Source organism: Pinus tabuliformis, chromosome X (genome assembly GCF_031772625.1).
Source record: "Pinus tabuliformis cultivar Carrire ecotype Pingquan chromosome X, CPIR1, whole genome shotgun sequence".
NCBI classification, from domain to species: domain Eukaryota; kingdom Viridiplantae; phylum Streptophyta; class Pinopsida; order Pinales; family Pinaceae; genus Pinus; species Pinus tabuliformis.
The window spans coordinates 954,625,057-954,647,437 of record NC_142308.1 but is presented as its reverse complement, the minus strand read 5'-3'; the positions used below and the strand labels follow the sequence as shown (position 1 = coordinate 954,647,437).

Here is a 22,381-nt window from a genome sequence, read left to right as displayed (position 1 = left end):
AATTGTCCTAAGAAACAAGAACAACTTTTCCTCCCTCGCCACAAGATTGAAATTTCAGCAGAAACAGTGTACCCACATTTGCTTTCAGATTTTGCCAATCTTTGCAATATATTCAATGTCACTCTCATCCTACATTTCTATAGAGTGACAAATCTGCCAGGTAAGAAGCACGCTGCAGAGAACTCCCTCCTTTATTACATGTTCATTAGCATAAATGGTCCATTCCCATTAGCTTTTAGCTACTCACATGGGTTCCATAATATTGTTTTGTTAGATCTTCTGCAATTAACATCAATTTCTTCACAAAATTATAATATTTTACCCAAGATCTCTTCTGTAAAGTTGGATTCTCTTCACAAGATTCAATTTGTTGGGATATGGTTATTATATCCGTTTTACAATCCATGCTAACCAGATCTGCACTCCTACAATCCCTTGGTAGCTTAAAACTGTTTAACTCATCAAAACTGCGAGAATGCTAAATCTACAAACACATGGATAACTCAGAACACTGAACACCAAGCTAAGAATCCAGCACTCAATCACAATGTCTATTATCTCCAAAACATAAAAATTACATAGCAACTCAAGTGCCAAAATCTCTAATATATATAGATATGGTCTTCCCCTATCGCTCCTTTCTAGAATAGGAGAGTATAGGGTTTACATGAATGTAGACTGCCCAAGTAAGATGCCTAGTTTGATTGTATCAAACTCAAACCCTGCCTAGAAAAGTGCACCCAGCTTGCATGGGAAATTTGCCTAGATTAGTATGCCCAATCTAGTTATGCCCACTGGAGAAGAGAAAATACAAGTGTATAAGCTTCTTCTATCCTCGGAAACAGTGCCCTATCTAAATCTGGAAATAATCCCTAATCCATGTGCTGTTCTAAATCTGGAAAGGCCTCTAATTCCTGCATTTTAGCAAAATCTGGAAAAGCTAAACTAAAATAAGAAAAGCAATTTTCTAATTCTGGAAACTGCCCAAGGCTGATACATGCATGTTGTAGGCATGCATGCACCCACTATCACTATCTACATCCTCATGTGCTGTACCTCCTTAATACTGGAGCACCCTCAACCAATGAGCCTCACTGCTGCACACAGGAAGAGAGATACTGGTGCTACAGAATCTGCTTATCATGCTGTGCCACAACACGCTAATCACTTCTGTACCACTTCCACTGTCATGACTCTACAGATCCGCTGAAGCACTCGATGCTGAAGGAGAATCAACTTCAGAGACAAGGTAAAGTAAGGCCAATAAGGGGGATACGCCCTCTGCAAGATGTATGGTATTTTTCCTTTACCCTATATTCTGCTTCTAAATGTTCCTTATTCATGCATAAATGATGTAAATTTACCCATTCCTCAACAGACCCCAAAAGTGGCTTAAAAAAGGACATTTGTTCCATTTATGTATTCAAGATAAGTGACCTTTTGGCCACCAACACTAGGCCATCTTTCAAGCTCTCGGTCATTAACAATAAATTGCCAACTTTGAGAACTCAGAAAACGAACCATCAATCAAAATCTGATCAGCCTACAGTTACAACTTACACTATAGAACATAAAAAAGGAAAAACACAATGCTTTGTCACAAGGCCGAAAGCACAAATTCAATAGAACAATAATATATCCTCAATAGATTTATGAAACTTCTCTGGGTTCTTTAGCAGCAACACCAATTCAGGATCATAAGTAGAGAATGTCCTCTTTATACTTGTATTTCATGATGTTGACTTTTATGGCTCGGGCAGGTACCTCTGCATAGGCCTTGTGTCTAGGCATGTAGAAGTCGCCCACATTCTCCTCAGAACACTTGCTCTAGTGTGATTAAGTTGCTAATGTAACTTAGTCTATGTCTAAGTTAGGAAAAAGCACATATTAGTATGTTAGCTTATTGAGCTAAAAAAAAATTGGAAAGGAAAGTAATTTACTTAGTGATTTTGTTTTAATCTTAGCCATTGATCTCAAGAGAGGCCAGCTCTAATCTCAGCTGTTAATCACTTTGAGAGTAGGGTTACGTTTAGGGATTTAGCTCAATGTAAAGTTATAAAATCAAAGCAGAGGAAAGGGAGAAGACACACCATACAGTGGCACTAGCTTCAAGAGGAGGAGTGTGATACTCCAGAGTGTTGGGTTCAAGGAAGTATAGGAGGGAGCCTGGAGATCCAGATCTGACAAGGAGATCGAGCACGACCTAGCACAGATCTGCTGTATCAGATCCAAACCATTTGTAATTTTGTATTTTCTCAGTTGGGCCATTTTTTTAGGGCAGGAACCCAAGTAAGTTCCGAGGTTATTTTAATGAAGAACTGTGATTGGGCAGAAATCTGTTGTGTCCCTGTGATTGAGATTGGTATATTTGCTTCCACTGAATTTTATTGTGTTAGGAACCTAGAAATGCATTTAAATCAGTAGATCAATTTTTCTGCTAGGAATTTATGTGTTGGGTGCTAGGTTTGCATGAAATCTAACACATGATTCATCAGTTTTCTGTTTCTTGCTGTGTATTTAAATATGGGATCATAGTTGCCAGATTCTTGGGAGAACATGAAAAAATGTACAGCTTACAACTGACAACTAATTTCATCTAAAATTGTTTCCTTGACAAATTTTGGATTTGATGTTAAACATTGATATCATCACTTTAAGAAACACATAAAATGAAGGGACTCAGTTTCGTGAATCAGAGAAAAAAATGGTTTCGTGAATCAGAGGAAAAAGATGCTACCTTCTGAATGGTAAGGATCAATCCGTGAATAAAACGAGGTGCGGTACAATTGATGCCAACAGCAACCACGTTTGGACATGAATCAGCTAAGGCAGCACATTCAGTGAAGGAGTCTCCACCTACTACATTCACACCATCCTTGGAGTTGAAGGAAAACCAAGCTGGTATTTGTATATTATTTTCTTCAAGTAATTCGATGTATGCCTGAAATGAATAAAATGATATTTTTATTACTCAAAATGACATATGAATCCAAAATTATTGACACTAGAAACCAGAAAACTTTGGAGTTGAAGGAAACCAAGCTGGTATTTGGATATTATTTTCTTCAAGCAATTCAATGTAAGCCTGAAACGAAAAAAAGATAATTTTATTACCCAAAATGACATGAATCCATATAACTTTTCTTGGCTTCATATGTGCATATGTGTTCTAAATCCTATCATAAATATTTAATTCAAATTCCAAAAAGAGAATGTTCTTATGCATAGTTCTTTAAAATAGTGGGAAAACTTATTAAAACTCAGTTGTCACACCCACAGTGAGGTCAAATATTTAATTCAAATTGGGAAAACTTATCATAACTCAGTTGTCACACCAGCAGTAAGGTCAAATATTTAATTCAAATTGGGAAAACTTATCATAACTCAGTTGTCAAACCAGCAGTGAGGTCAAATATTTAATTCAAATTTCGAAAAGAGAATGTTCTTATGCATAGTTCTTTAAAAGACCGACAAAACCTATCATAACTCAGTTGTAAAACCGGCAGTGAGGACAACCATCTCTTGCTGCTATCCATGAATGCATGAAACCAATTTCCAATATAAATATATTTATCCACTTTAACATTCTCCTAATTTAAAGCAAAAGATTAAACAAAAGACAATGAGCAGAAGGTTGTAAACAAAAGTTCAAGAAACAGAAATATTTGCAGTGGAAATTGAACAAATACACTAGCTAACAAGTAGCAGCTAAATGAGAATCAATCAGAAATAATCATTTCCATTAGATAAGAATATCCACAAACATGTTACAAGGCATAAATCATTTTTATATACAAAAAAGTAAACTTACATCGGGTTGCACGACACTCTAAATAGACAGTACAGGGTCAACCAAGGAAAGATTACTAGGAACAGTATTATGAAGATGTTATCATCTAAGCAGGTCAATCCTTCCTGGTCTCATCTAAACAATGGATAAAACCAGAATTCGACCTAATTCTAAAATAGCCTCCTGAGTCCTAACAAGTTCACTAGAGAGATAGTTCTAGTATGCTAGAGAAAGAATACACAACCCAAGCACAAGTGCTGAAACAGAAATATACAATTGCGCCTAACAGAAAAATGCCAATCACAAGAGAAAAGCACCAAAATTAAGTGACCTTAGATTTATAACACTTTGAAGTTTCAGAGCAAGAAGATCGCAAGACGAGATTAGGAAAATGAGAAGATGACTTGTGTATCTACAGACAACTCAAGTGCAGCATTCCTTTGAGACAGGGTTATGGACCCATAAAACAAGGGCACACACCCAAAGAGGGTTATCGAACCTACATACCAAGTTTGACTAGGTCAGCCTTAACCGTAAACCTAGTATAAAATAAATGAAATAAAACAGGATCATAGCCATAATTACAAGTACATGATGATGATACAAAGCCTGAGGGTACCCATCAAAGTGGGAAAGCATTCCATGGCTTTCCCTGCAAAGTTTTCATTGGAAAACAAAATTACATAATGCTACATAAGAATGCATTGTAGCCACAGGCACAGGTTACACCAATAATTCGAACACTTACCTCTCACGAACTTAATAGGGGATCCTGGAGAGAAATTATTACAATGCAAGATTATGAAATGTACTTAACCCACCCCCCCCCGCAAGGGGGCTGAATCATCCCCCAAATTCCACATCACTCCATAAAACCATCAACCAGCACTAAGCTCTAGACAGATTTAGATGGGAAAAATTGTAATTCAACAACGGCATCAAAATATTGTGTAACGAACTGGTGGAGAAGTTTCCTCCTAATAGTACTTAAATGGGCCAATAAGAAACCCAACTACATCAGATCATCCTAAAGACAATCAATAGTCTAAGCAAGAACAGCTAAAAGGTAAGGAGATTATAACACATAAATGGACAAGCATGAAACTCTGCTGCATCGACAAGAATGGAGATAGCCCAGTTAGGTATAGGCCTTATCCTTTTTGAAAGAAGAAACAGCGATACAAGCAAATCATGCAATGTGTCACCATCACCACTAAATAATGGAGTCAAACTTTAGGATCATCTACAACATGAGGACTAAATGAGCCTCGAACATGAGAATCTTGAAAAAGTGAAAAGACATCTATAATAGGAGGACTAGATAATCATAAATAAGGTCCACAACAGCCATTTGAGTACCCAAACACTGTAGGAGTACTTGAGAGAGAATTCACAGAAGTCAAGAGAGGATCGAGACCGGTAGGGGCTTGCTTGACGCTAGGAAAGCAAGGACCCGACAGGGGGCTCGACTGATAAGGAGAGGAACTTTAGTTACTTATTTGGGAGGGGCCACCAAATAAGTAAATTGAACCGGCAACGGGGCCCTTTTTTTTACTTATTTGAGAGCCCAATAAGTAAATTGAAATTTATTGCTTGCTTGACGTTACCAAAGTATGAAGGGGAAGGGTCCATTAAAACATGTCAAGAATCATTTAGAAGAGTTCCTACATGGTGGTGAGAAGTAGCATGATCCAATGACACATGCTGAGTTCCATGTAAAGAGGAAGGGTCCATTAAAACATGGTAAGAATCATCTAGAAGAGTTCTGATATGGTGATGAGAAGTAGCATGATCCAAGGATGCATGCTGAATTCCATTTAAAGAATCTTCTGAAAGAATAATGGGAGATCAAGACGATTCCAAAGGAGCAAAAATCACCACAATCAAAGCTCTTAAGCAAAAGTTATGTCTCACCTTGTTGACCTCATAAAAAATAGTCTCTATATATTCAACGGTCAACCACTTTGTGAGTTCTAGGATCATAATTCATAAAGGCAATATCTCTAAAAGGTTTCATCATAGCCGACCACAGCGTAGTGGCAGTCTAGAGTTGTTGATTTGTTTCACCTTTCATTAGGAACAGGGACCCTTCCACTTGATCCAAAAATTCTGAAATGTGAAATAGGTGATCTTTTGCCATACCATTTTTCATGAGTCATACTTATGATAGCACAAGTAGGAGTTTTATTGATAATATGGGTTGCAGAAACAACTGCCTCTCCCCCATGAAAGCTTCATTTTCCTGGAGTGAAGCATGCCATGAGCCATCTCCATGATATCCCTATTACCTCATTCTACTACTCCATTTTGATGTAGAGTGTAAGGAATGGTTCTCTACCAAGAGATGCTCTAAAATATGAGAAATCATTGGAAAGCAATGCTAATAAATTCACCTCCACCATCAGTGTTGAGACACTTCATTTTCTTGTTAAGTTGATTTTCCACAAAAGATTTGAATTCTTGGAACTTTCCAAACACCTCATCGTTAGATTTAATGGTGTATAACCAAAGAATGTTGGAAAGTATTAATAAAGTTGAGGAAGTACTTAGCTCTCCCAATAGAAGATGTAACAGCCATAGGCCCATAGAAAACAGCATGAAATCAGCGCAAAGGAGGTTGAGAAGCTCACCTTGTGATCCAGAAAGGATTATTACACAAATTTTCATCTATTTTGGTACTTTTTGGGTGGAAAAATGGGAGGAATTGGCTTGCAGGGCCCATTTTAGTGGCAGGTCCCAGTTTGGAAAATAGGGGTATGGAACCTTCCGGAGCCATTTTGAGGCATCAAACAACATTTTGAGGTTACAACGTTGCAATCTTGTGCCCACCCCCTCAACATTGATCTACGCATCAAGACGATTCCAAAGGAGCAAAAATCACCACAATCAAAGCTCTTAAGCAAAAGTTATGTCTCACGTTGTTGACCACCACGGTATAAGAAGATGCGACATTAGCCTCCATTACTCACAATGTAGGGCTAGTCAAGTGCGGACTTCTAAAAGATCCTAGAGGTTCCAAAACCATATCATTAACTAAGGGTTGAGGATGCAAAAATCCTAGCACTAGACAATATCAAGCTACGTGAAATGCCACGAGGTTAGGAGAAGAAAGGATTTCATTCTTTAGCATTATACTTATTCCACCAAAAACATCTAGAAGTGGCATTTTGAGAGCATAACAAAGAATGATAATAATTTTGTAGCAACCACGTAGGCCACAATGTGAAAAGGTAACTCCATAATGAGTTCACATTCTTTTGTATGTGCATTTTTATAATTGAAATAAGAGAGAAGAGCATAGGCCTTACCTTCTAGCTAGGTTCTCTGCCATATTGGATTCCCCAAGATAAATCTTTTGTTCATTTGGATGGATGTTGTTTACATGTGCGTATTCCTTCATTTTTGTATTTTAATTCAAGCAAAGCTAATCATTAATATGGGATCTAAGGAAAATTAGTTTGCATAGTCTAAGATTTCATAATATTATAAGATTTGTTTTAATGAAATGTTCCAATGGAATATCCACAACAGTTTATAGATCACCTTGATTTTTCATTAGGAAAGGACTCTTTTTTTTTTTACATGAAGAAATCACGCCTGAAGTAGCTCTCAGGTATACAATCCTGCCCCGAATTGGACCATGTCCTCGGGACTAGGAAAGGACTCCTTATGATGTTTCCCCATTACACACCCTCACAAACATCACTAGGAAATGAAATCTATGGAAGGTCCCATTACACACCCTCACAAACATTAGTAGGAAATGAAATCTCTGGAAGGTCATCACCCATAAGAAGACAACTCATATCTCACAAATAACCAAACTTGGCATGATTGAGACATTTCTTGTGGGTGTTTTAAAGAACTAAAACACAAACCCAAAAAGATCTGTAGCAAATTTGTCAAACTTGCAAGGAGATCTTTTCAGATCTATAAATCAGCAATAACTTTTTATTCTTGTGGGTGCTAAAACAATTTAGCACACAACATATTTTATCAGATCTAGTTATGGCAATAGCTAGTCGTAGATTTGAAGATTGGCTAGATGGGACATTAACTTCCTCTCTTGAAAGGCAAGGGTGACCTTTGCCTTTAAAGGAGCATGCCTTGTGGGAGATTACAAAAAAGATTGATCATTGTTCCTATATTGATAGACGCAAAACTCAAGGCACTCATGAAAAGCACATCAAAGACCTGAGAGTGATCATGGGTGATCATCGAAGTTGTAAAGGATGTTTTAATCCTGCACTTAATAGAGAAGCAGTCAACCATAGATATGTTTAAGGCTCTAGTAGACCTATTCTAGAGTGATAACAAGCACAGGAAGACAATATTGAGAAATACGCTCAAATCCATCTGATATTGAGGTCTAATAACATTACCAACTATTTCATGAGGATCACATAGATGTTTAAGGCTCTAGTAGACCTGTTCTAGAGTGATAACAAGCACAGGAAGACAGTATTGAGCAATAAGCTCAAATCCATCTAATATCGAGGTCTAATAACATTACCAACTATTTCATGAGGATCACACAAATACGGTATCAACTTGAAGCCATTCAGTAGAAAGTGGATGAGACAAAATATTAGATTTTGGGCACTAGACTCAGTGCGCATGCACACACCAGATATGGTAATAGTCTCAAATTAACTAATTAACTGAAACAAACAGATGCGCCTAACCGGAAACAAATTTAGCACAACACAACTTATCAAACCAGCAATTAGATCATACGCAATAAACAAAAAAATTCAGCCCAATCCAAAATTCTTTATTAAATTCTTCTCATAACCTACTAGGGCTCCCTTACTGGGATAATGGCCCTCGAGGAAATTATATATACAACAATTAATCTGGATTTGATCTAGCGAATCAAGCCTTAGATCCATCCTCAATCTGGCTAATACAAATCTCCTTTGTTACTCCATGTTCTTTCCTCAGACTTAGCACAACCTGGCATCTTACTCACATTAAACTTGTTGTATTACTCATGCAGATCTCTTGCTTACTTGAGAGAATCTCTCTCTCAATGTCTCATGCCACCTACATGTCTCCGTGCTCTTACACACAAGAGGCCCTCTTGGCCCTCTTTTCCAACAACAGGCCCTCTCAACCCTTTCAGTCCTCCACAGACCCTCTCAACCCTCCACAAGTCTGAGGCCTACCACAGTCCCTCTTAGTCCTCAAGGGATCTGAGGCCTACTCTACCTTCTCCCCGCAAGATGCTCTCTTGCCAACCACTTTCCACAGGCCCTCAAAGGTCTGAGGCCTATTCGACCTTCTCCTCCACAAGATGCTCACTTGCCAACCACCTTCCACAAAGCCTTTTATCACTCAAATTAGCAGGGGTCCTAGGAGGAGATCCTATAGAACAACTACTAGGTCAAGGGGCAACAATGGAGCGATAGTCCATTGTCACCTCAGCTAAGGCTCCCTACTCATTAGGGAATTTCATCGATGGGAGGAGACCCGGTATAAGGGGAATCATTAGGAAGGATAGATCTATGAATGAACAGAGAGTGATCCCTAATGCCTATTCACAAGAGAGGCTCAATTAGATAACTTGCTTGCTTCAAAAAACAAGTGATGGGCTCACTAGGAAGGGCTAAGAGGATTCTTGGGCCTAGGTTTGGAGGATATGCCTTAGAAAGGGGGTTCTTGGACCTAAGGATCCTTATGGATAAGAGGCTTCTATGTAATCCTTGTGGAATTGGAGTTACAAAGTTGCAGGACCACAAAGAGCCAAGTGGACCCAAAACTAGGTCAAGGGTATGGAGTTGATCAACCAATGAGGGGCTTGACCTAATTAGGGTAGGGAATATGATCAAAAGACTAATTTTTTTTTGAGATTTGAATGCAATGATCCTAATGAGGACGCTAACCCAAGTCAATCTAAGGCAAGAAATGGTCTTGTGGCTAGGGCTTGCTATATCTCGGGATTCCATCATCGAATTTGCTTTAAACTTGGAGGACCTCTAGACAAAACCCTAATGCAGTCGTGGACCAAAAATCAAGGTTATTGGATGGCTAGAAGGGAATTCGATTAATGCCTTAGGTGACCTATTAGGGCTAGGCCTAGAAAGAGAAGGGGAAGGCGAGAAAAATAATCGTTTAAGTGATCACCAGTGGTTGGATTAGTGACTTGCCTTCGGGAGAGATGGAGTCAAGGAGAATTTGTGATTTGGCGAGACTATACCCAATCAAGGAGTCATTTTGAAAACTTTGCATGGAAAATTAGGGCATGCAACAGCTACCAAAGGAATTTATACTTCGATATTCAATAATTGATGACTTATCAAGGTATATTTAATGAAAATAACCTCTAAGAACATTCACCCATTCATACATGACACATGTAATGCATGCAAGAGATCAAAAATTCCACAATTTCACATAAATTAGAGGCAATTTCAGACCTAGATAGCAAAAATCCCAGCAACATTCATGTGACAAGATAAAAATAAGAATAAACATGAAAAAGAGATCACTTACATGTACAATGAGTATATCCAATCATCAAATTATGACAAGAATGAAGCTCCAAGATCAAGAGAATAGTATCCAAACATCAAAATTCATCCATGAAACCAAATTCGTCCTCCAAAAGGGAATGCGAAATTCTCCAAGTAGCTACTAATTCCAAGTGATGATGAGAGAAATGAATCACCTCTCATTTATTTATACAATTCAATAGGGGTTTGAATGGCCTAATTTGACTAATTTAGCCCCAAATACTAAAATAATGTACAATAATGATATGCCTTGGTGACAAGCCCACCAAGATAGCTCAAAAATACGAAGAATAGTCTCTCAAGAGGGAAAAATAATGAATATGATGGGTCGTTGGGACATTGAGGAGGCCTAATGGAGTCCAAATGTGCCAAGTTGAGTGAAAATGCTCCAAACATAGTGGACAATGTTGGCATTATGATTCAAGTGTTGTCCTTGATGGCAACTCACTCAGAGGATGGTTCAGGTTGGTACAGGTGATGGCAACTTAATCAGAAGACAGATCTTAGTACAGCATGCCAAGGAAGTTCATATACGCATGTTCGTTAAGCCCAAGTCGCGTGTACACGCTAGTTGGATTCATAAAAAGCGCGTGTATGTGGAAAAGTATCTTTGGTCCATGGTGGTTAGTCCTTGGAAGTTGTGCCTATGATTTCGGACCATTGTGTCTCGACGGGCGTGTCGATCCCTAGTTTTGAAGTTGATGGTATTGTGTTACTATGGTTTTGGCTCTTGGTATTGAGCTAGGCCTAAGACTATATAAGGAGAAGAAGATCATTAGGCAAAATCATCTTTGTTAAGGCTTGAATATCTAAGAGAGAAAGAGATCTGATATGCAGGTTCTGGGTTGCTTGATCTAAGCCAAGGAGAGATCACATCGGTTGATGGAAGACTAGATCTAAGGATAGATCGGGATCTAATGGTTTGAAATGCACTATCATTATATGGTTGATTATGCGTATTTCTAGATCTGCATATTGTCGCAATGTTATGTTCTGGATCTAACTAATGTCTAGTACATCTGCAAATTGAGAAAGTCTATTTTTAGATCTGTACGCAGGTTGGCTTCGGTAAAAGCGCGTGTATACGCGGGTTTTGCTCATTGAAGTAGCGTATATCTTTTGAAGCTTGATTTTGGGTTTACAGTGGGGTCTGACTGTTATTGCAGAGTTCTGTAGTCTGCTCTGTGATTGACAGGGTTCAGTGGTTCAGTGATTCAAAGTTTGGTTGTTTTATGCTCTGATTGAAAAAGGCACTCTATGGACTCAAACAAGCTCCAAGGGCTTGGTACTATCGGTTGGACAAATATCTTCACCAACAAGGCTTTTCAAAAGGATCAGCAGATAGCAATCTCTATATAAAAGTTGAAAATAACAAATTGCTAATTCTTGTTGTTTATGTAGATGATATTATTTTTGGCAGCAATGAAGAGACTATGAGTCAAAACTTTGCCTTGGTTATGAAGAAAGAATTCGAAATGTCACTTCTTGGAGAATTGACATATTTTCTTGGATTGCAAATCCAACAAAATGAAGGAGGTATCTTCTTGTCTCAAACCAAATACCTCAAGCAGATCTTGAAGAAGTATGGCATGGAAGAGTCAAAGCCAGTATGTACACCCATGGTTACAGGATGCAGCCTCAGTGCAAATGATGAATCAGCAGCAGTTCACCAACCCACTTATAGATCCATGATTGGGAGTTTGCTTTATTTGACAGGTACTCGACCAGATATTACACATGCAGTAGGAATGGTTGGAAGATTTCAAGCCAACCCAAAAGAAACTCATCTTCAGGCAGTCAAAAGAATCTTCAAATATCTTCAAGGGACCCAAAACTATGGCTTATGGTATCCTAGAAATACAGATCTCACTCTTCATGCCTACACAGATGCAGATTGGGCTGGAAGTGTGGATGATAGGAAAAGCACAAGTGGAGGTGCTTTCTTCATGGGTTCCAGATTAGTATCTTGGTTCAGCAAGAAACAAAGTTCGATTGCCTTATCTACAGCTGAAGCAGAATATGTGGCTGCAGCATCTTGTTGCACACAACTTCTTTGGATGATGCAGACCTTGCAGGACTTTCAAATCACCTGCACTCCACCTGTCTCTATCTTATGTGATAATACAAGTGCAATCAGCATTTCAAAGAATCCAGTCATGCACTCAAAGACCAAGCACATACCAATCAAGTACCATTTTCTTCGAGAACAAGTGCTTGAGCAGAAGGTCAAGTTGGAGTATGTTCCTTCTAAGGAGCAAGTTGCTGATATTCTCACAAAACCACTGCCCAGGGAAAATTTTGAATATCTCAGACAAAAGCTGGGAGTAGTTGATGCTTCATCCTGTTGTTGAAGTTTGTTTGTTCTACAGAAAAGTTGGTATACGCAGGTTACGGAAGGGATATGCGCGTATATACGCGGATTCATGATGGGTAAGTCGCGTGTATGTTGGACGCTTGTTGCAGAAAGTATATCCGCGTACATACGCTGTTTTATACAGGACAAATCGCGTATATGAAGTTCTGAACAGCAAGGGAAAACTCTGGAGTTCTGAACAGCAATGGGAATGTCAGAATTCTTCAGGCACAGTTTCAGGGAGTGCAACAGGCACAGGTTCAGGGGGAGCAGCTTAAAAGTCTCATAAAGCATTGTTGGCATTCAGATGTTTTGGTTGTTGGTTTCAGGAGAAGGAGCTCAGAAAGAAATCCTGATGGCTGATCTAACAAGATGTTTATCAGATGCTGCTGGTGCCTTTCCTAAGTCTTGGTCTAGATCTGTTGTCTCTATGTCATGTATCTCTCTTGTCATATCTCTTTTATGGTGTCAAGGTCATGTAACGGCCTATGTTGGTTTCCCCACTATGCCTGGGATGAATGCTGTAATATAATTGGTTGTTTCTGATATGTCCCCTCTTGGTAGGGAGTATGGATGTATGTATTGAGTCTTTTGGTGATAGGACGGTCCCTTATGGTGTATAAGTCTTGGTTCTTGTTGAAGAACATCTTTTGCAGATCTGGCCTACTGTTAGGGGGAGCACGAGTCAGCACAGCCAAGCAGAGGTATCAGCATGTCCTCAGGGGGAGCACAGCCCTTTGCCCTTGATGTCAAAGGGGGAGAGTGACTTGGTGTGGTGGTTGCCATCAAGTCCAAAGGGGGAGATTGTTGGCATTATGATTCAAGTGTTGTCCTTGATGGCAACTCACTCAGAGGATGGTTCAGGTTGGTACAGGTGATGGCAACTTAATCAGAAGACAGATCTTAGTACAGCATGCCAAGGAAGTTCATATACGCATGTTCGTTAAGCCCAAGTCGTGTGTACACGCTAGTTGGATTCATAAAAAGCGCGTGTATGTGGAAAAGTATCTTTGGTCCATGGTGGTTAGTCCTTGGAAGTTGTGCCTATGATTTCGGACCATTGTGTCTCGACGGGCGTGTCGATCCCTAGTTTTGAAGTTGATGGTATTGTGTTACTATGGTTTTGGCTCTTGGTATTGAGCTAGGCCTAAGACTATATAAGGAGAAGAAGATCATTAGGCAAAATCATCTTTGTTAAGGCTTGAATATCTAAGAGAGAAAGAGATCTGATATGCAGGTTCTGGGTTGCTTGATCTAAGCCAAGGAGAGATCACATCGGTTGATGGAAGACTAGATCTAAGGATAGATCGGGATCTAATGGTTTGAAATGCACTATCATTATATGGTTGATTATGCGTATTTCTAGATCTGCATATTGTCGCAATGTTATGTTCTGGATCTAACTAATGTCTGGTACAGCTGCAAATTGAGAAAGTCTATTTTTAGATCTGTACGCAGGTTGGCTTCGGTAAAAGCGCGTGTATACGCGGGTTTTGCTCATTGAAGTAGCGTATATCTTTTGAAGCTTGATTTTGGGTTTACAGTGGGGTCTGACTGTTATTGCAGAGTTCTGTAGTCTGCTCTGTGATTGACAGGGTTCAGTGGTTCAGTGATTCAAAGTTTGGTTGTTTTATGCTTCAATGATCTATTGTGGAAATTGAATGAATTGTGGACTTCAAATTGTAATGTTGTGCTTCAGGAATATCCAAGTCTGAAAATGTATGAAAAGTGATACCTGAAAGAAAGAAGATTGTAGGTCAGCACCTACGTACTAGTATCTTGGCTAGTACAAGAGCAAAGGGGGTTGGAGCTCCCTTCCAAGGAAGTTTGGAGAACGAAAGAAGGTTGTAGCCTTCTGCAGGTTGTAGCCTGCGTACTGGTATAAGGCTGCACCAGTACAAAAGATTGTAAACTGAAGTTTCATATTAAAGAAAGATAGAGACAACTTGCAGCAGGTGGTTTTCACCCACATTGGGTTTCCACCTTATATCTTGGTGTTCATGTGTGTGGCTTTTGATCTGTTCTGTTATACTGCACATGTTTACTGTTAATGTGGTGAATAATGTCCTGATGCACTTAACTGAAGAATAAGCTAACTAAATTGTGAGTTTTATTCTTATACGTTGTTTTACTTAGTCACAGTAGCGTGTACACGCGGGTTCACTTAACTGAAGTAGCGTATATGTTTCTGAGCATTGAAAAAGTTTGATTGATCTGATAATACTGATTCACCCCCCCTCTCAGTATTATTTCCAACAGACAAGGGTTTGGCCCCTTGTTTTCCAAGCAAGCCACATGTGGTGCTCCTAAGTGGGTGTGGGGGCACAATGACATCCTCATGGGTCTCCAAGTGGATCAATAATGTCTATAAACAATTTGTAAGAGCTAGGATGATGACATAATCCCTCCCTTTGTCTCCTACAATGAGACACATCTTCATCTGGACCCTGGAATATCTACCAAGTGTATGGGGCAAGTGTGGAGTTGGCTAGGCATGTTGAGCCAAGTGCATCATCCTCATCCAAAAGGTGGAACATGAGAAATCATTGAATGGTACAAGGGATCCATGAAGTGTTGTCTGCTATGGTGGAGGCCCATGGCTCTCAATGCTCACCCTACCTGCAATCCTACATAAGATCCAATGCATCCCCTTGCCCTCCAATACAATCAATCATCAGAGTAATCAAGTAAAAGAACTTCCAAATCATGGAATCAAGTGGGCAATTCATGGTGGCATGCCCTTCCATAGTGGGCTTTGGCATGTACAGGTGTCTCCAAGCTCAATACAGGGGTTAACCAAGGACCCTATTAGGTGGTTTCGGCCTTTAAATGGGATGGGATGTCCATGGTAAATCCATCAATGGGTAGCTGGCATATGATACAGTGATGAGAGGGGGTGGTGATTAGGGGAAGGCTCCAAGCCACATGTCATGGTACAAAGGTAGTTATGATGAGGGAAACCCACACTTGGGTATATGAGTGTAGGAGGGAGCAAATCGTGGTACATGAGTTACCTCGGTCTTTGTTTTTCTACCCTTCTTCATATGCCTTTTGCCTTTGAATGATTTTTCTTCATAACTGCTCAAGGCTCCAGGGAATGGGAGCATGATGTGTAGAATATAGCAGTAGATACCCCCCTTTAAGGTGGAGCAGCTCATTGCCCACCGGGGGTTGGGGCAATCATAGGTTCCTTAATGTAGAGGGGGCTCATCTAGGGCCCATAGGAACTAGGGTGATGGCCATGAATGAGGGGTAGAGCTCATGTTTGGCTTTTGCCCACATGCTAAATTTATGTCACGGCCAACTTTTGCATTTTGTGGTGTACATTTCCTGTTGTAAGTGGCCAAATTATGCTTTTTCCTTTCCTTTTAGTTGCATCGACCTCCAGGCATCGTTCCAGGCCCGACCCAAAGTGTTGACCAGGGGGCAGGGAGGCTAACCCTATGTGGACCAATGGACACATGTGGACCCAGATGCGAAAAGTGATGAATGGTATTAAAATGAGCAGAGGGGAGTGACATATATGGTGTCGGGAAGCGGGACCACACAACCAAAATTGGGATTTCCCATGTAGTGCCATCCCTAAAGCTAATAGCCAGTGAAGGAGATCCCATGGGACTAGGATATAAAGCTAACCACCAAATCCGTCATAGGATACAAGAGTACAAACCTAGCCCACTCTTTCCGCCGAATCCCCCCACCAATCCATGCCCAAAACTGTCCATGATAAGTAAACAAAATTACTCAACTACACTAATTAAAAGCCATATCTTCGAGGTCGGGAGGCCCACCTTCAAACCTCCCACCTTCAAATATACAATCATAACAGATGGGCGAGAAACCACATGGTTGGCTCAGGTGGTGAAGATAGTAGCACATCGAGCTACTTGGTGACCTGCAAGGGGTTGTTGGCTACCGGCTAAGGACCATCTAGAAAAAAATTCTCCTATGGATATCACCCAAAAAGTGGTGGGTAACAAGGCCGTCTTGACCCACAAAGGGGCCTAAGGCCTGTTACCCACCAAAATGGGTAACCCCATAAGAGGAAGTTTTTCTCTTACATTTGAGAAAATAGCCAAATAGATAGACATCTACCAGCCCCTACAAACCACCATTCGATGATGATATATCATGTACTTCTGCCACTTGCATCAGCCATTTGCTTCTCACCCATCTGACATTAGCACTTGGAGTGAAGGTTGGCTGCCATTCAAAGGTGCATTGATCATTTCGCAATCATGTGCTTATACTTGTTTGTTTTGAAGCATTTAGTATGGACAATAGGATGATCTGGAAGATCGATATACCTTAACCATATTCTTGTTCTCTGACCTCACCAAGGGTGTTAATCTTTGACCCTAGTCCAATGGGACCTCCCTTTGGGTTATAGGAGGGGCACTACTTGGGAAGCCATGATTGAGATAGCATGTTCCATCTTCCTTATATCATACTTAACGCCTTCCATGCCACATTACAAGCCCTATATCTCATCTCCATTCTTCGGGTGCAACTTGTAGTAATCCTTTGTTTGTCAAGGATCATCTAACTCCTCATTTAGCATTGAGTTAGTTCAATAAATATGGGTGAATTTGATGAGATTCACAAATTAAAATAGGGAATCGAATTAAACCAAAACACACCCAAATTCAACCATAGTTGAGTCATTGGTTCTTGGTTCATAGGGAAGTTGAACTCAGCTTGGATGCTTGCACAGGGAGCCATATGGTCTAGGTGTAGGGTGAGCTATTATTCCAATGCACAGTCCGTACAGGGCTAGGACAGATGATGTTGAATTCAGGTTGAAGAAGCCGATTTTTCCAGGGTCTGAAAATTTCAAAGAGGCCGAGTTGTCAGAGGACCAAAACTTCCAGGGCGGTGAGATTGCCAGGTACCAATTGCTGTATAAATTCTGCATTTCTCTATGGGCCATTTTCCCTATTCGAGAGCCCTTATTTATTCTGAATAATAGAAGTGACAAGTAAATAGGAGGATTTGAAATTTCTGTTGTGAGGTTGATTTTTCTACTTGTGCTTCTGCTGCATTGTAATTGTTAAAATAGAAGTGTATTTTTTATCCAGCAACACAGAAAATTAATTTACAGGGTTAAATAATTTTTGCATATAAATATTGCTGGGAATACTGAATCAGATCTGGTGTTAGAAAATTAACAGTCTAGTATCAACTAAACGAAGAAATCATAAAGTTTTCTGACAATTGCAAAAGCATTGTGTATCTTTTCTTTTATTATGATACCTCTCCTTCAAGTATAAGATGGCCTAGTGCCCTTCCCATGACAGAAATAACCAGAATGGTCAATCCACTCTACCAAAATGCATCCTCGGGGGTCACAAATTGGCATTTACCCTCCATTCACAAGGATTAAATCATTAACAGTGCAGGAAGGATCAGCCAGCGATATCTCTAACTTGATGAACCTGGCAAAAGCACTTTCACCACTAGAACTTCACCTTGGGATAAGCAGCAAGTCATGAAAGATTCAGGAGTAGCATACCTGAGCCTCCAACTTATTTGGTATTTATTCATAAGCTAATAAATCAAAATGGTCAATCCACTCTACCCAAATGCATCCTTGGGGGTCACAAACTGGCATTTACCCTCCATTCGCAAGGAGTAAAGCATTAACAGTGCAGGAAGGATCAGCCAGCGATATCTCTAACTTGATGAACCTGGTAAAAGCAGTTTCACCACTAGAACCTCACCTTGGGATAAGCATTCAGTCATAAGAGATTCAGGAGTGGCATACCTGAGCCTCCAACTTATTTGGTATTGTTTCAAAAGCTAATAAATCAGCTCCTGATTCTGCAAGAACTTGCACACGTCTTCGATGGAAATCTTTTAAAGCCTGTACTGTCATACCAGGTCCATAATCACCACTGCAAGTCACATAAACCCAACATAATACCGGCCACTTAGAAATATATTGTCTTAATTGTCTCCTAATAGCCAATCCAAAAATTCATGCAAAACAAGAAAAACTGGCAGAAGAAGTTGACATGCAGGTCAAGAAGTATATATGCATATGTTCACCTGTATTCAGAACCATCTGCCAGGTAAGCCCCATAACTTCCCACGGAGGCTGCCACTAATATAGGTCTAACTTTTGGAATTTGGGCATCATCAACACTACCATTTAAGATTTCAGCACATTTTTTCCAAAACTGTTCACGTGCTTCACAAGCAATCTCAACACTCTTGCGCAACAAAGCTTCTCCCTCTGTTACTGAAAAGCCTTTTGATTCAAAGCCTTGAATAGTTGCCTGTATGGAGTCAAATTATAGTAATTAGGAATTGAAAGAAGAAGCTTATATTCAAAAAAGAAAAATTTGAATAAACAAAAAAAGTGGAAAAAGAAAAAATCATATATTGAATAAATAGATAGTGAAAAAATACATGAACTCACTTGGTATGATGCTGTGATTATGATCTCTGCTCCAGCTTCAAGATATTCTTGGTGAACCTAACCCATTACAACAGATTAGAACTGATCTTTGAAATCACCGCAAATAAAAGCAAAGTATATTACTCTTACAGTTCTTGTTTTAGAGTTTCCAAAAGAAGCAACAGACCATAAAAAATGCAAGTATCAGAAACACAACCATGCTCAATTAGACATTGAAACAAGACTCGAACAAAGTCTTCAAAATATTTGAACTTTGAAGTTTGAACCACATGAAATATTCAAATTAACTTTCATTACTTGTCATGCTGAAGTCCAATTCATTTGGTGATACTTGGAGATGGCTTATTGAAATATTAAGCACCAGATTAATCTTAGATCAGTTAACATGGCAAGAAGGTTCATGTTAATATGTGAAACATGATTACACACATAATCTACTTACTCAAAGCATGAGAGCACAATGTTCAAATTCACAGGTAAAACCAGGTTAAAATCTGACACCACCAATGAAGCTGCCTATGAAGACAAGACAAGAAAATACTATGTGGAGGACACAAGACAATCCACAAAACCAGTATACTAATCCAAATTTGACTAATAGACCCCACTCTCCTACAAGAAAGGGCTGCAATCAAGATGTCTGTGTGGCTGGGATGCACAGAATCAACAGTTCTCTCTTCCTGCGGAATGGTTTAACCAAATTTTTCAAAAGCCCATGGTCACATCTTTTCTACTTTTAACTTGGAGAAGGCTAATCCTTGGGAACCAACCCCTCCATTGAGCCCATGGCCTGCCTCAGCACATATTCAGATTCTAGAATCCAAATCTGAATTGAGTGCAGCTCATTACCACTGATGAGTAGAGTGAACGTGATTAGTAATGTATTTGTGTTTGTGTTATTGCATCAGCCCTGGGGCAAAACATATTTTAATATTTTTTAGTATATACACAATGTATTTGTGTTTGTGTTATTGCATCAGCCCTGAGGCAAAACAGATTTTAATATTTTTTAGTATATACACATCACACATGATGAGGAACTGGTGTTCTTTGATTTGATATTGAGGTGTGTCATGTACCTAATTATTCTTTTAAGAAAAACCTCATGGGATCCCCCCCTCTTGCCCGGAATATCTCAATGGAGGTCAGCTCAAATGCCAGCTGAAATAGCAGCTGGTAACCCAGCAGGACTCAGCCAGGCTCCAACCTCAACCAGACTAGAACCCAACACCTCACATCAAACACCACCTTGATAGGATAATGTTATTTATTTACAATAATTATTATTTAAAAAATTAAACCTTGTGTGGTGTGATTCTTGTATTGGGGTTACAATTGTAAGATATATACCCCACATTGTATGGCAGCATCCATCATCTCTTATTGAATTATGCTTTATTATTGCAGATATATTTGATCCCCGTGTCCTGAATCCCAATATACGATATTACTAAGTGGTATACTTCAGAACTGACCACCTTCACCTATTTGTGTATAGGCAGGTAACATTTTCTACCTCTAAGTCAAAGGGTCATGTCTCACAAGATGATGACAATTCATTAATAATTATAATTATTTATTTTATGATATTATTTTTTGACACATAAGATGGTGCAAAACAGTTTTGATGGCTCTAGCATCTTCTTTTTATGTTGACATGCAACCCTGTACTTCAGACGCTTTTAAATCGCTTGATGAGCTTCACGCCCTGAACAGTTGTGCAAAAGAATGCAAATGCTCACTGAGAACGCTTGATGGAAGCCCATTGTAATTTCTGGAATAGTTGGATAAGTTTTCAAAAATAAAAATACCATGCGCTTGTTACTCTCAAATAAAAAGAAATCTCTGCAGGATTCAGAGATACACTGATAAACATAACCTCCAGTAATCCCATAACGGTTGTGTATTAATCTTGAAATCATGTGAACAATTTAACATGTCATATCACTGGAGGATTCAGAGTAACACCAATAAAAATAACCCCCAGTAATCCTGCTCAAAGTACTTACATTACAATCCCATAATGGTTGTGTATAAATCTTGAAATCATTTAAACAATTTAACATGTCATGTCACTCCAGGATTCAGAGAAACACCAACAAACATAACCTCCAATAATCCTGCTCAGAGTACTTATGTTACAATCCCATATTGGTTTTGTATGAATCTTAAAATCATGTGAACAATTTAACATGTCACAGACTCGTACCACTTCCGCTGTAGTAGGAAGTAAAAACTAGAATCTGAACAAGTCCAAAGGGGTTGGAACCAACGGTGAGGAATGAGGAATTTATCATAGTTGACCAAGCTTCAAGTACCATAAGGGCTGATCTGGCCCCTTGTGGTTTCCATGGGGACACCTGGAGATAGTGGTCAAATGTGTGACACATGAATTGCACTCCCTGCACACATATAAGTGGATCAAAGCCCACCCTCTTCTCATCCTTAAAACTGGGCAGTAACTATCACAATAAAATTTTGTTAACAGCAGTTTGTTAGTCAATGAAAGAAAGGCACTTCTGTTTCCTAGTGCTTGTGCATGCCAAAGGGGCTAGGTGCAAGTTCTGGTCAACAATTGCAGAATAGATACCCCCCAAGTTACAGCCACTTATGCAAACGGATGCTTCCTAGCATGTGAGACACGTCTACCACCTTGTATATCTCACATCAAACAGTAGCCTCCAGATCATGTTCAACGAAAGAAAACTAATAAAAAAATATGAAAGGAACTCACTCAATGCATGTAGCAGGCATTGAATACAACCAGAGAGAGAGAGTTCAAGGTTTCTTACTCCTATGTTTGAATCTAATAAAAATATCAAAATAGCTCATGATGTGATTCAGATAGTTTGAGAGCAACACAGCTGGAATCAGTTACCAAATTTCATCTACAGTACACTATCATATCATCCAAAGGCCTGTCAGATAATATCAATCTGTAAAAAGAAATGTTTGAGGTACTTGAGGGACCATACTACAACATAGAAGGGCACCTACTGCCTTGTCCACTACTGATATCAGTTTTGTCTTCAAAACCAAACCTCTGGGTGTGAAGAAGAAGCTAGAGATAATGTCATGTCTTGGAGCTGTGAGATAAGAACAACATTTCAGAAAAGAAACTTGACATAAAATTCCAAGAAAAACAGATGCTTAGAAAAAGAGTACATGCAAAACTCATGGCTACTCCAAAATCACTCTAATGGGCACATATGATAGCACGTCAACAGCTGGGTTCTAATCTGAATAACATTCTAGAGTGCTTTCTAAGATCTCATGCTATTAATAGTTGTTAAATTTGGCAA

At 39.4% G+C, this 22,381-nt stretch overlaps 1 protein-coding gene across 2 annotated transcripts in view; it reads right to left on the bottom strand.

The window, feature by feature from the left end:
• LOC149142859 (homocysteine S-methyltransferase 2-like) overlaps positions 1-22,381 on the bottom strand; it is a 103,013-nt gene that overhangs the window by 6,854 nt on the left and 73,778 nt on the right. For both annotated transcript variants that reach the window (XM_089451399.1, XM_089451398.1), the window contains exons 2-5: positions 19,080-19,136; positions 18,707-18,936; positions 18,423-18,552; positions 2,738-2,941 (exon numbers count right to left, since the gene is read on the bottom strand). In XM_089451399.1, the coding sequence (XP_089307525.1) occupies positions 2,738-2,941; positions 18,423-18,552; positions 18,707-18,936; positions 19,080-19,136 (621 nt within the window). The remainder of the gene's footprint in view (positions 1-2,737; positions 2,942-18,422; positions 18,553-18,706; positions 18,937-19,079; positions 19,137-22,381) is intronic.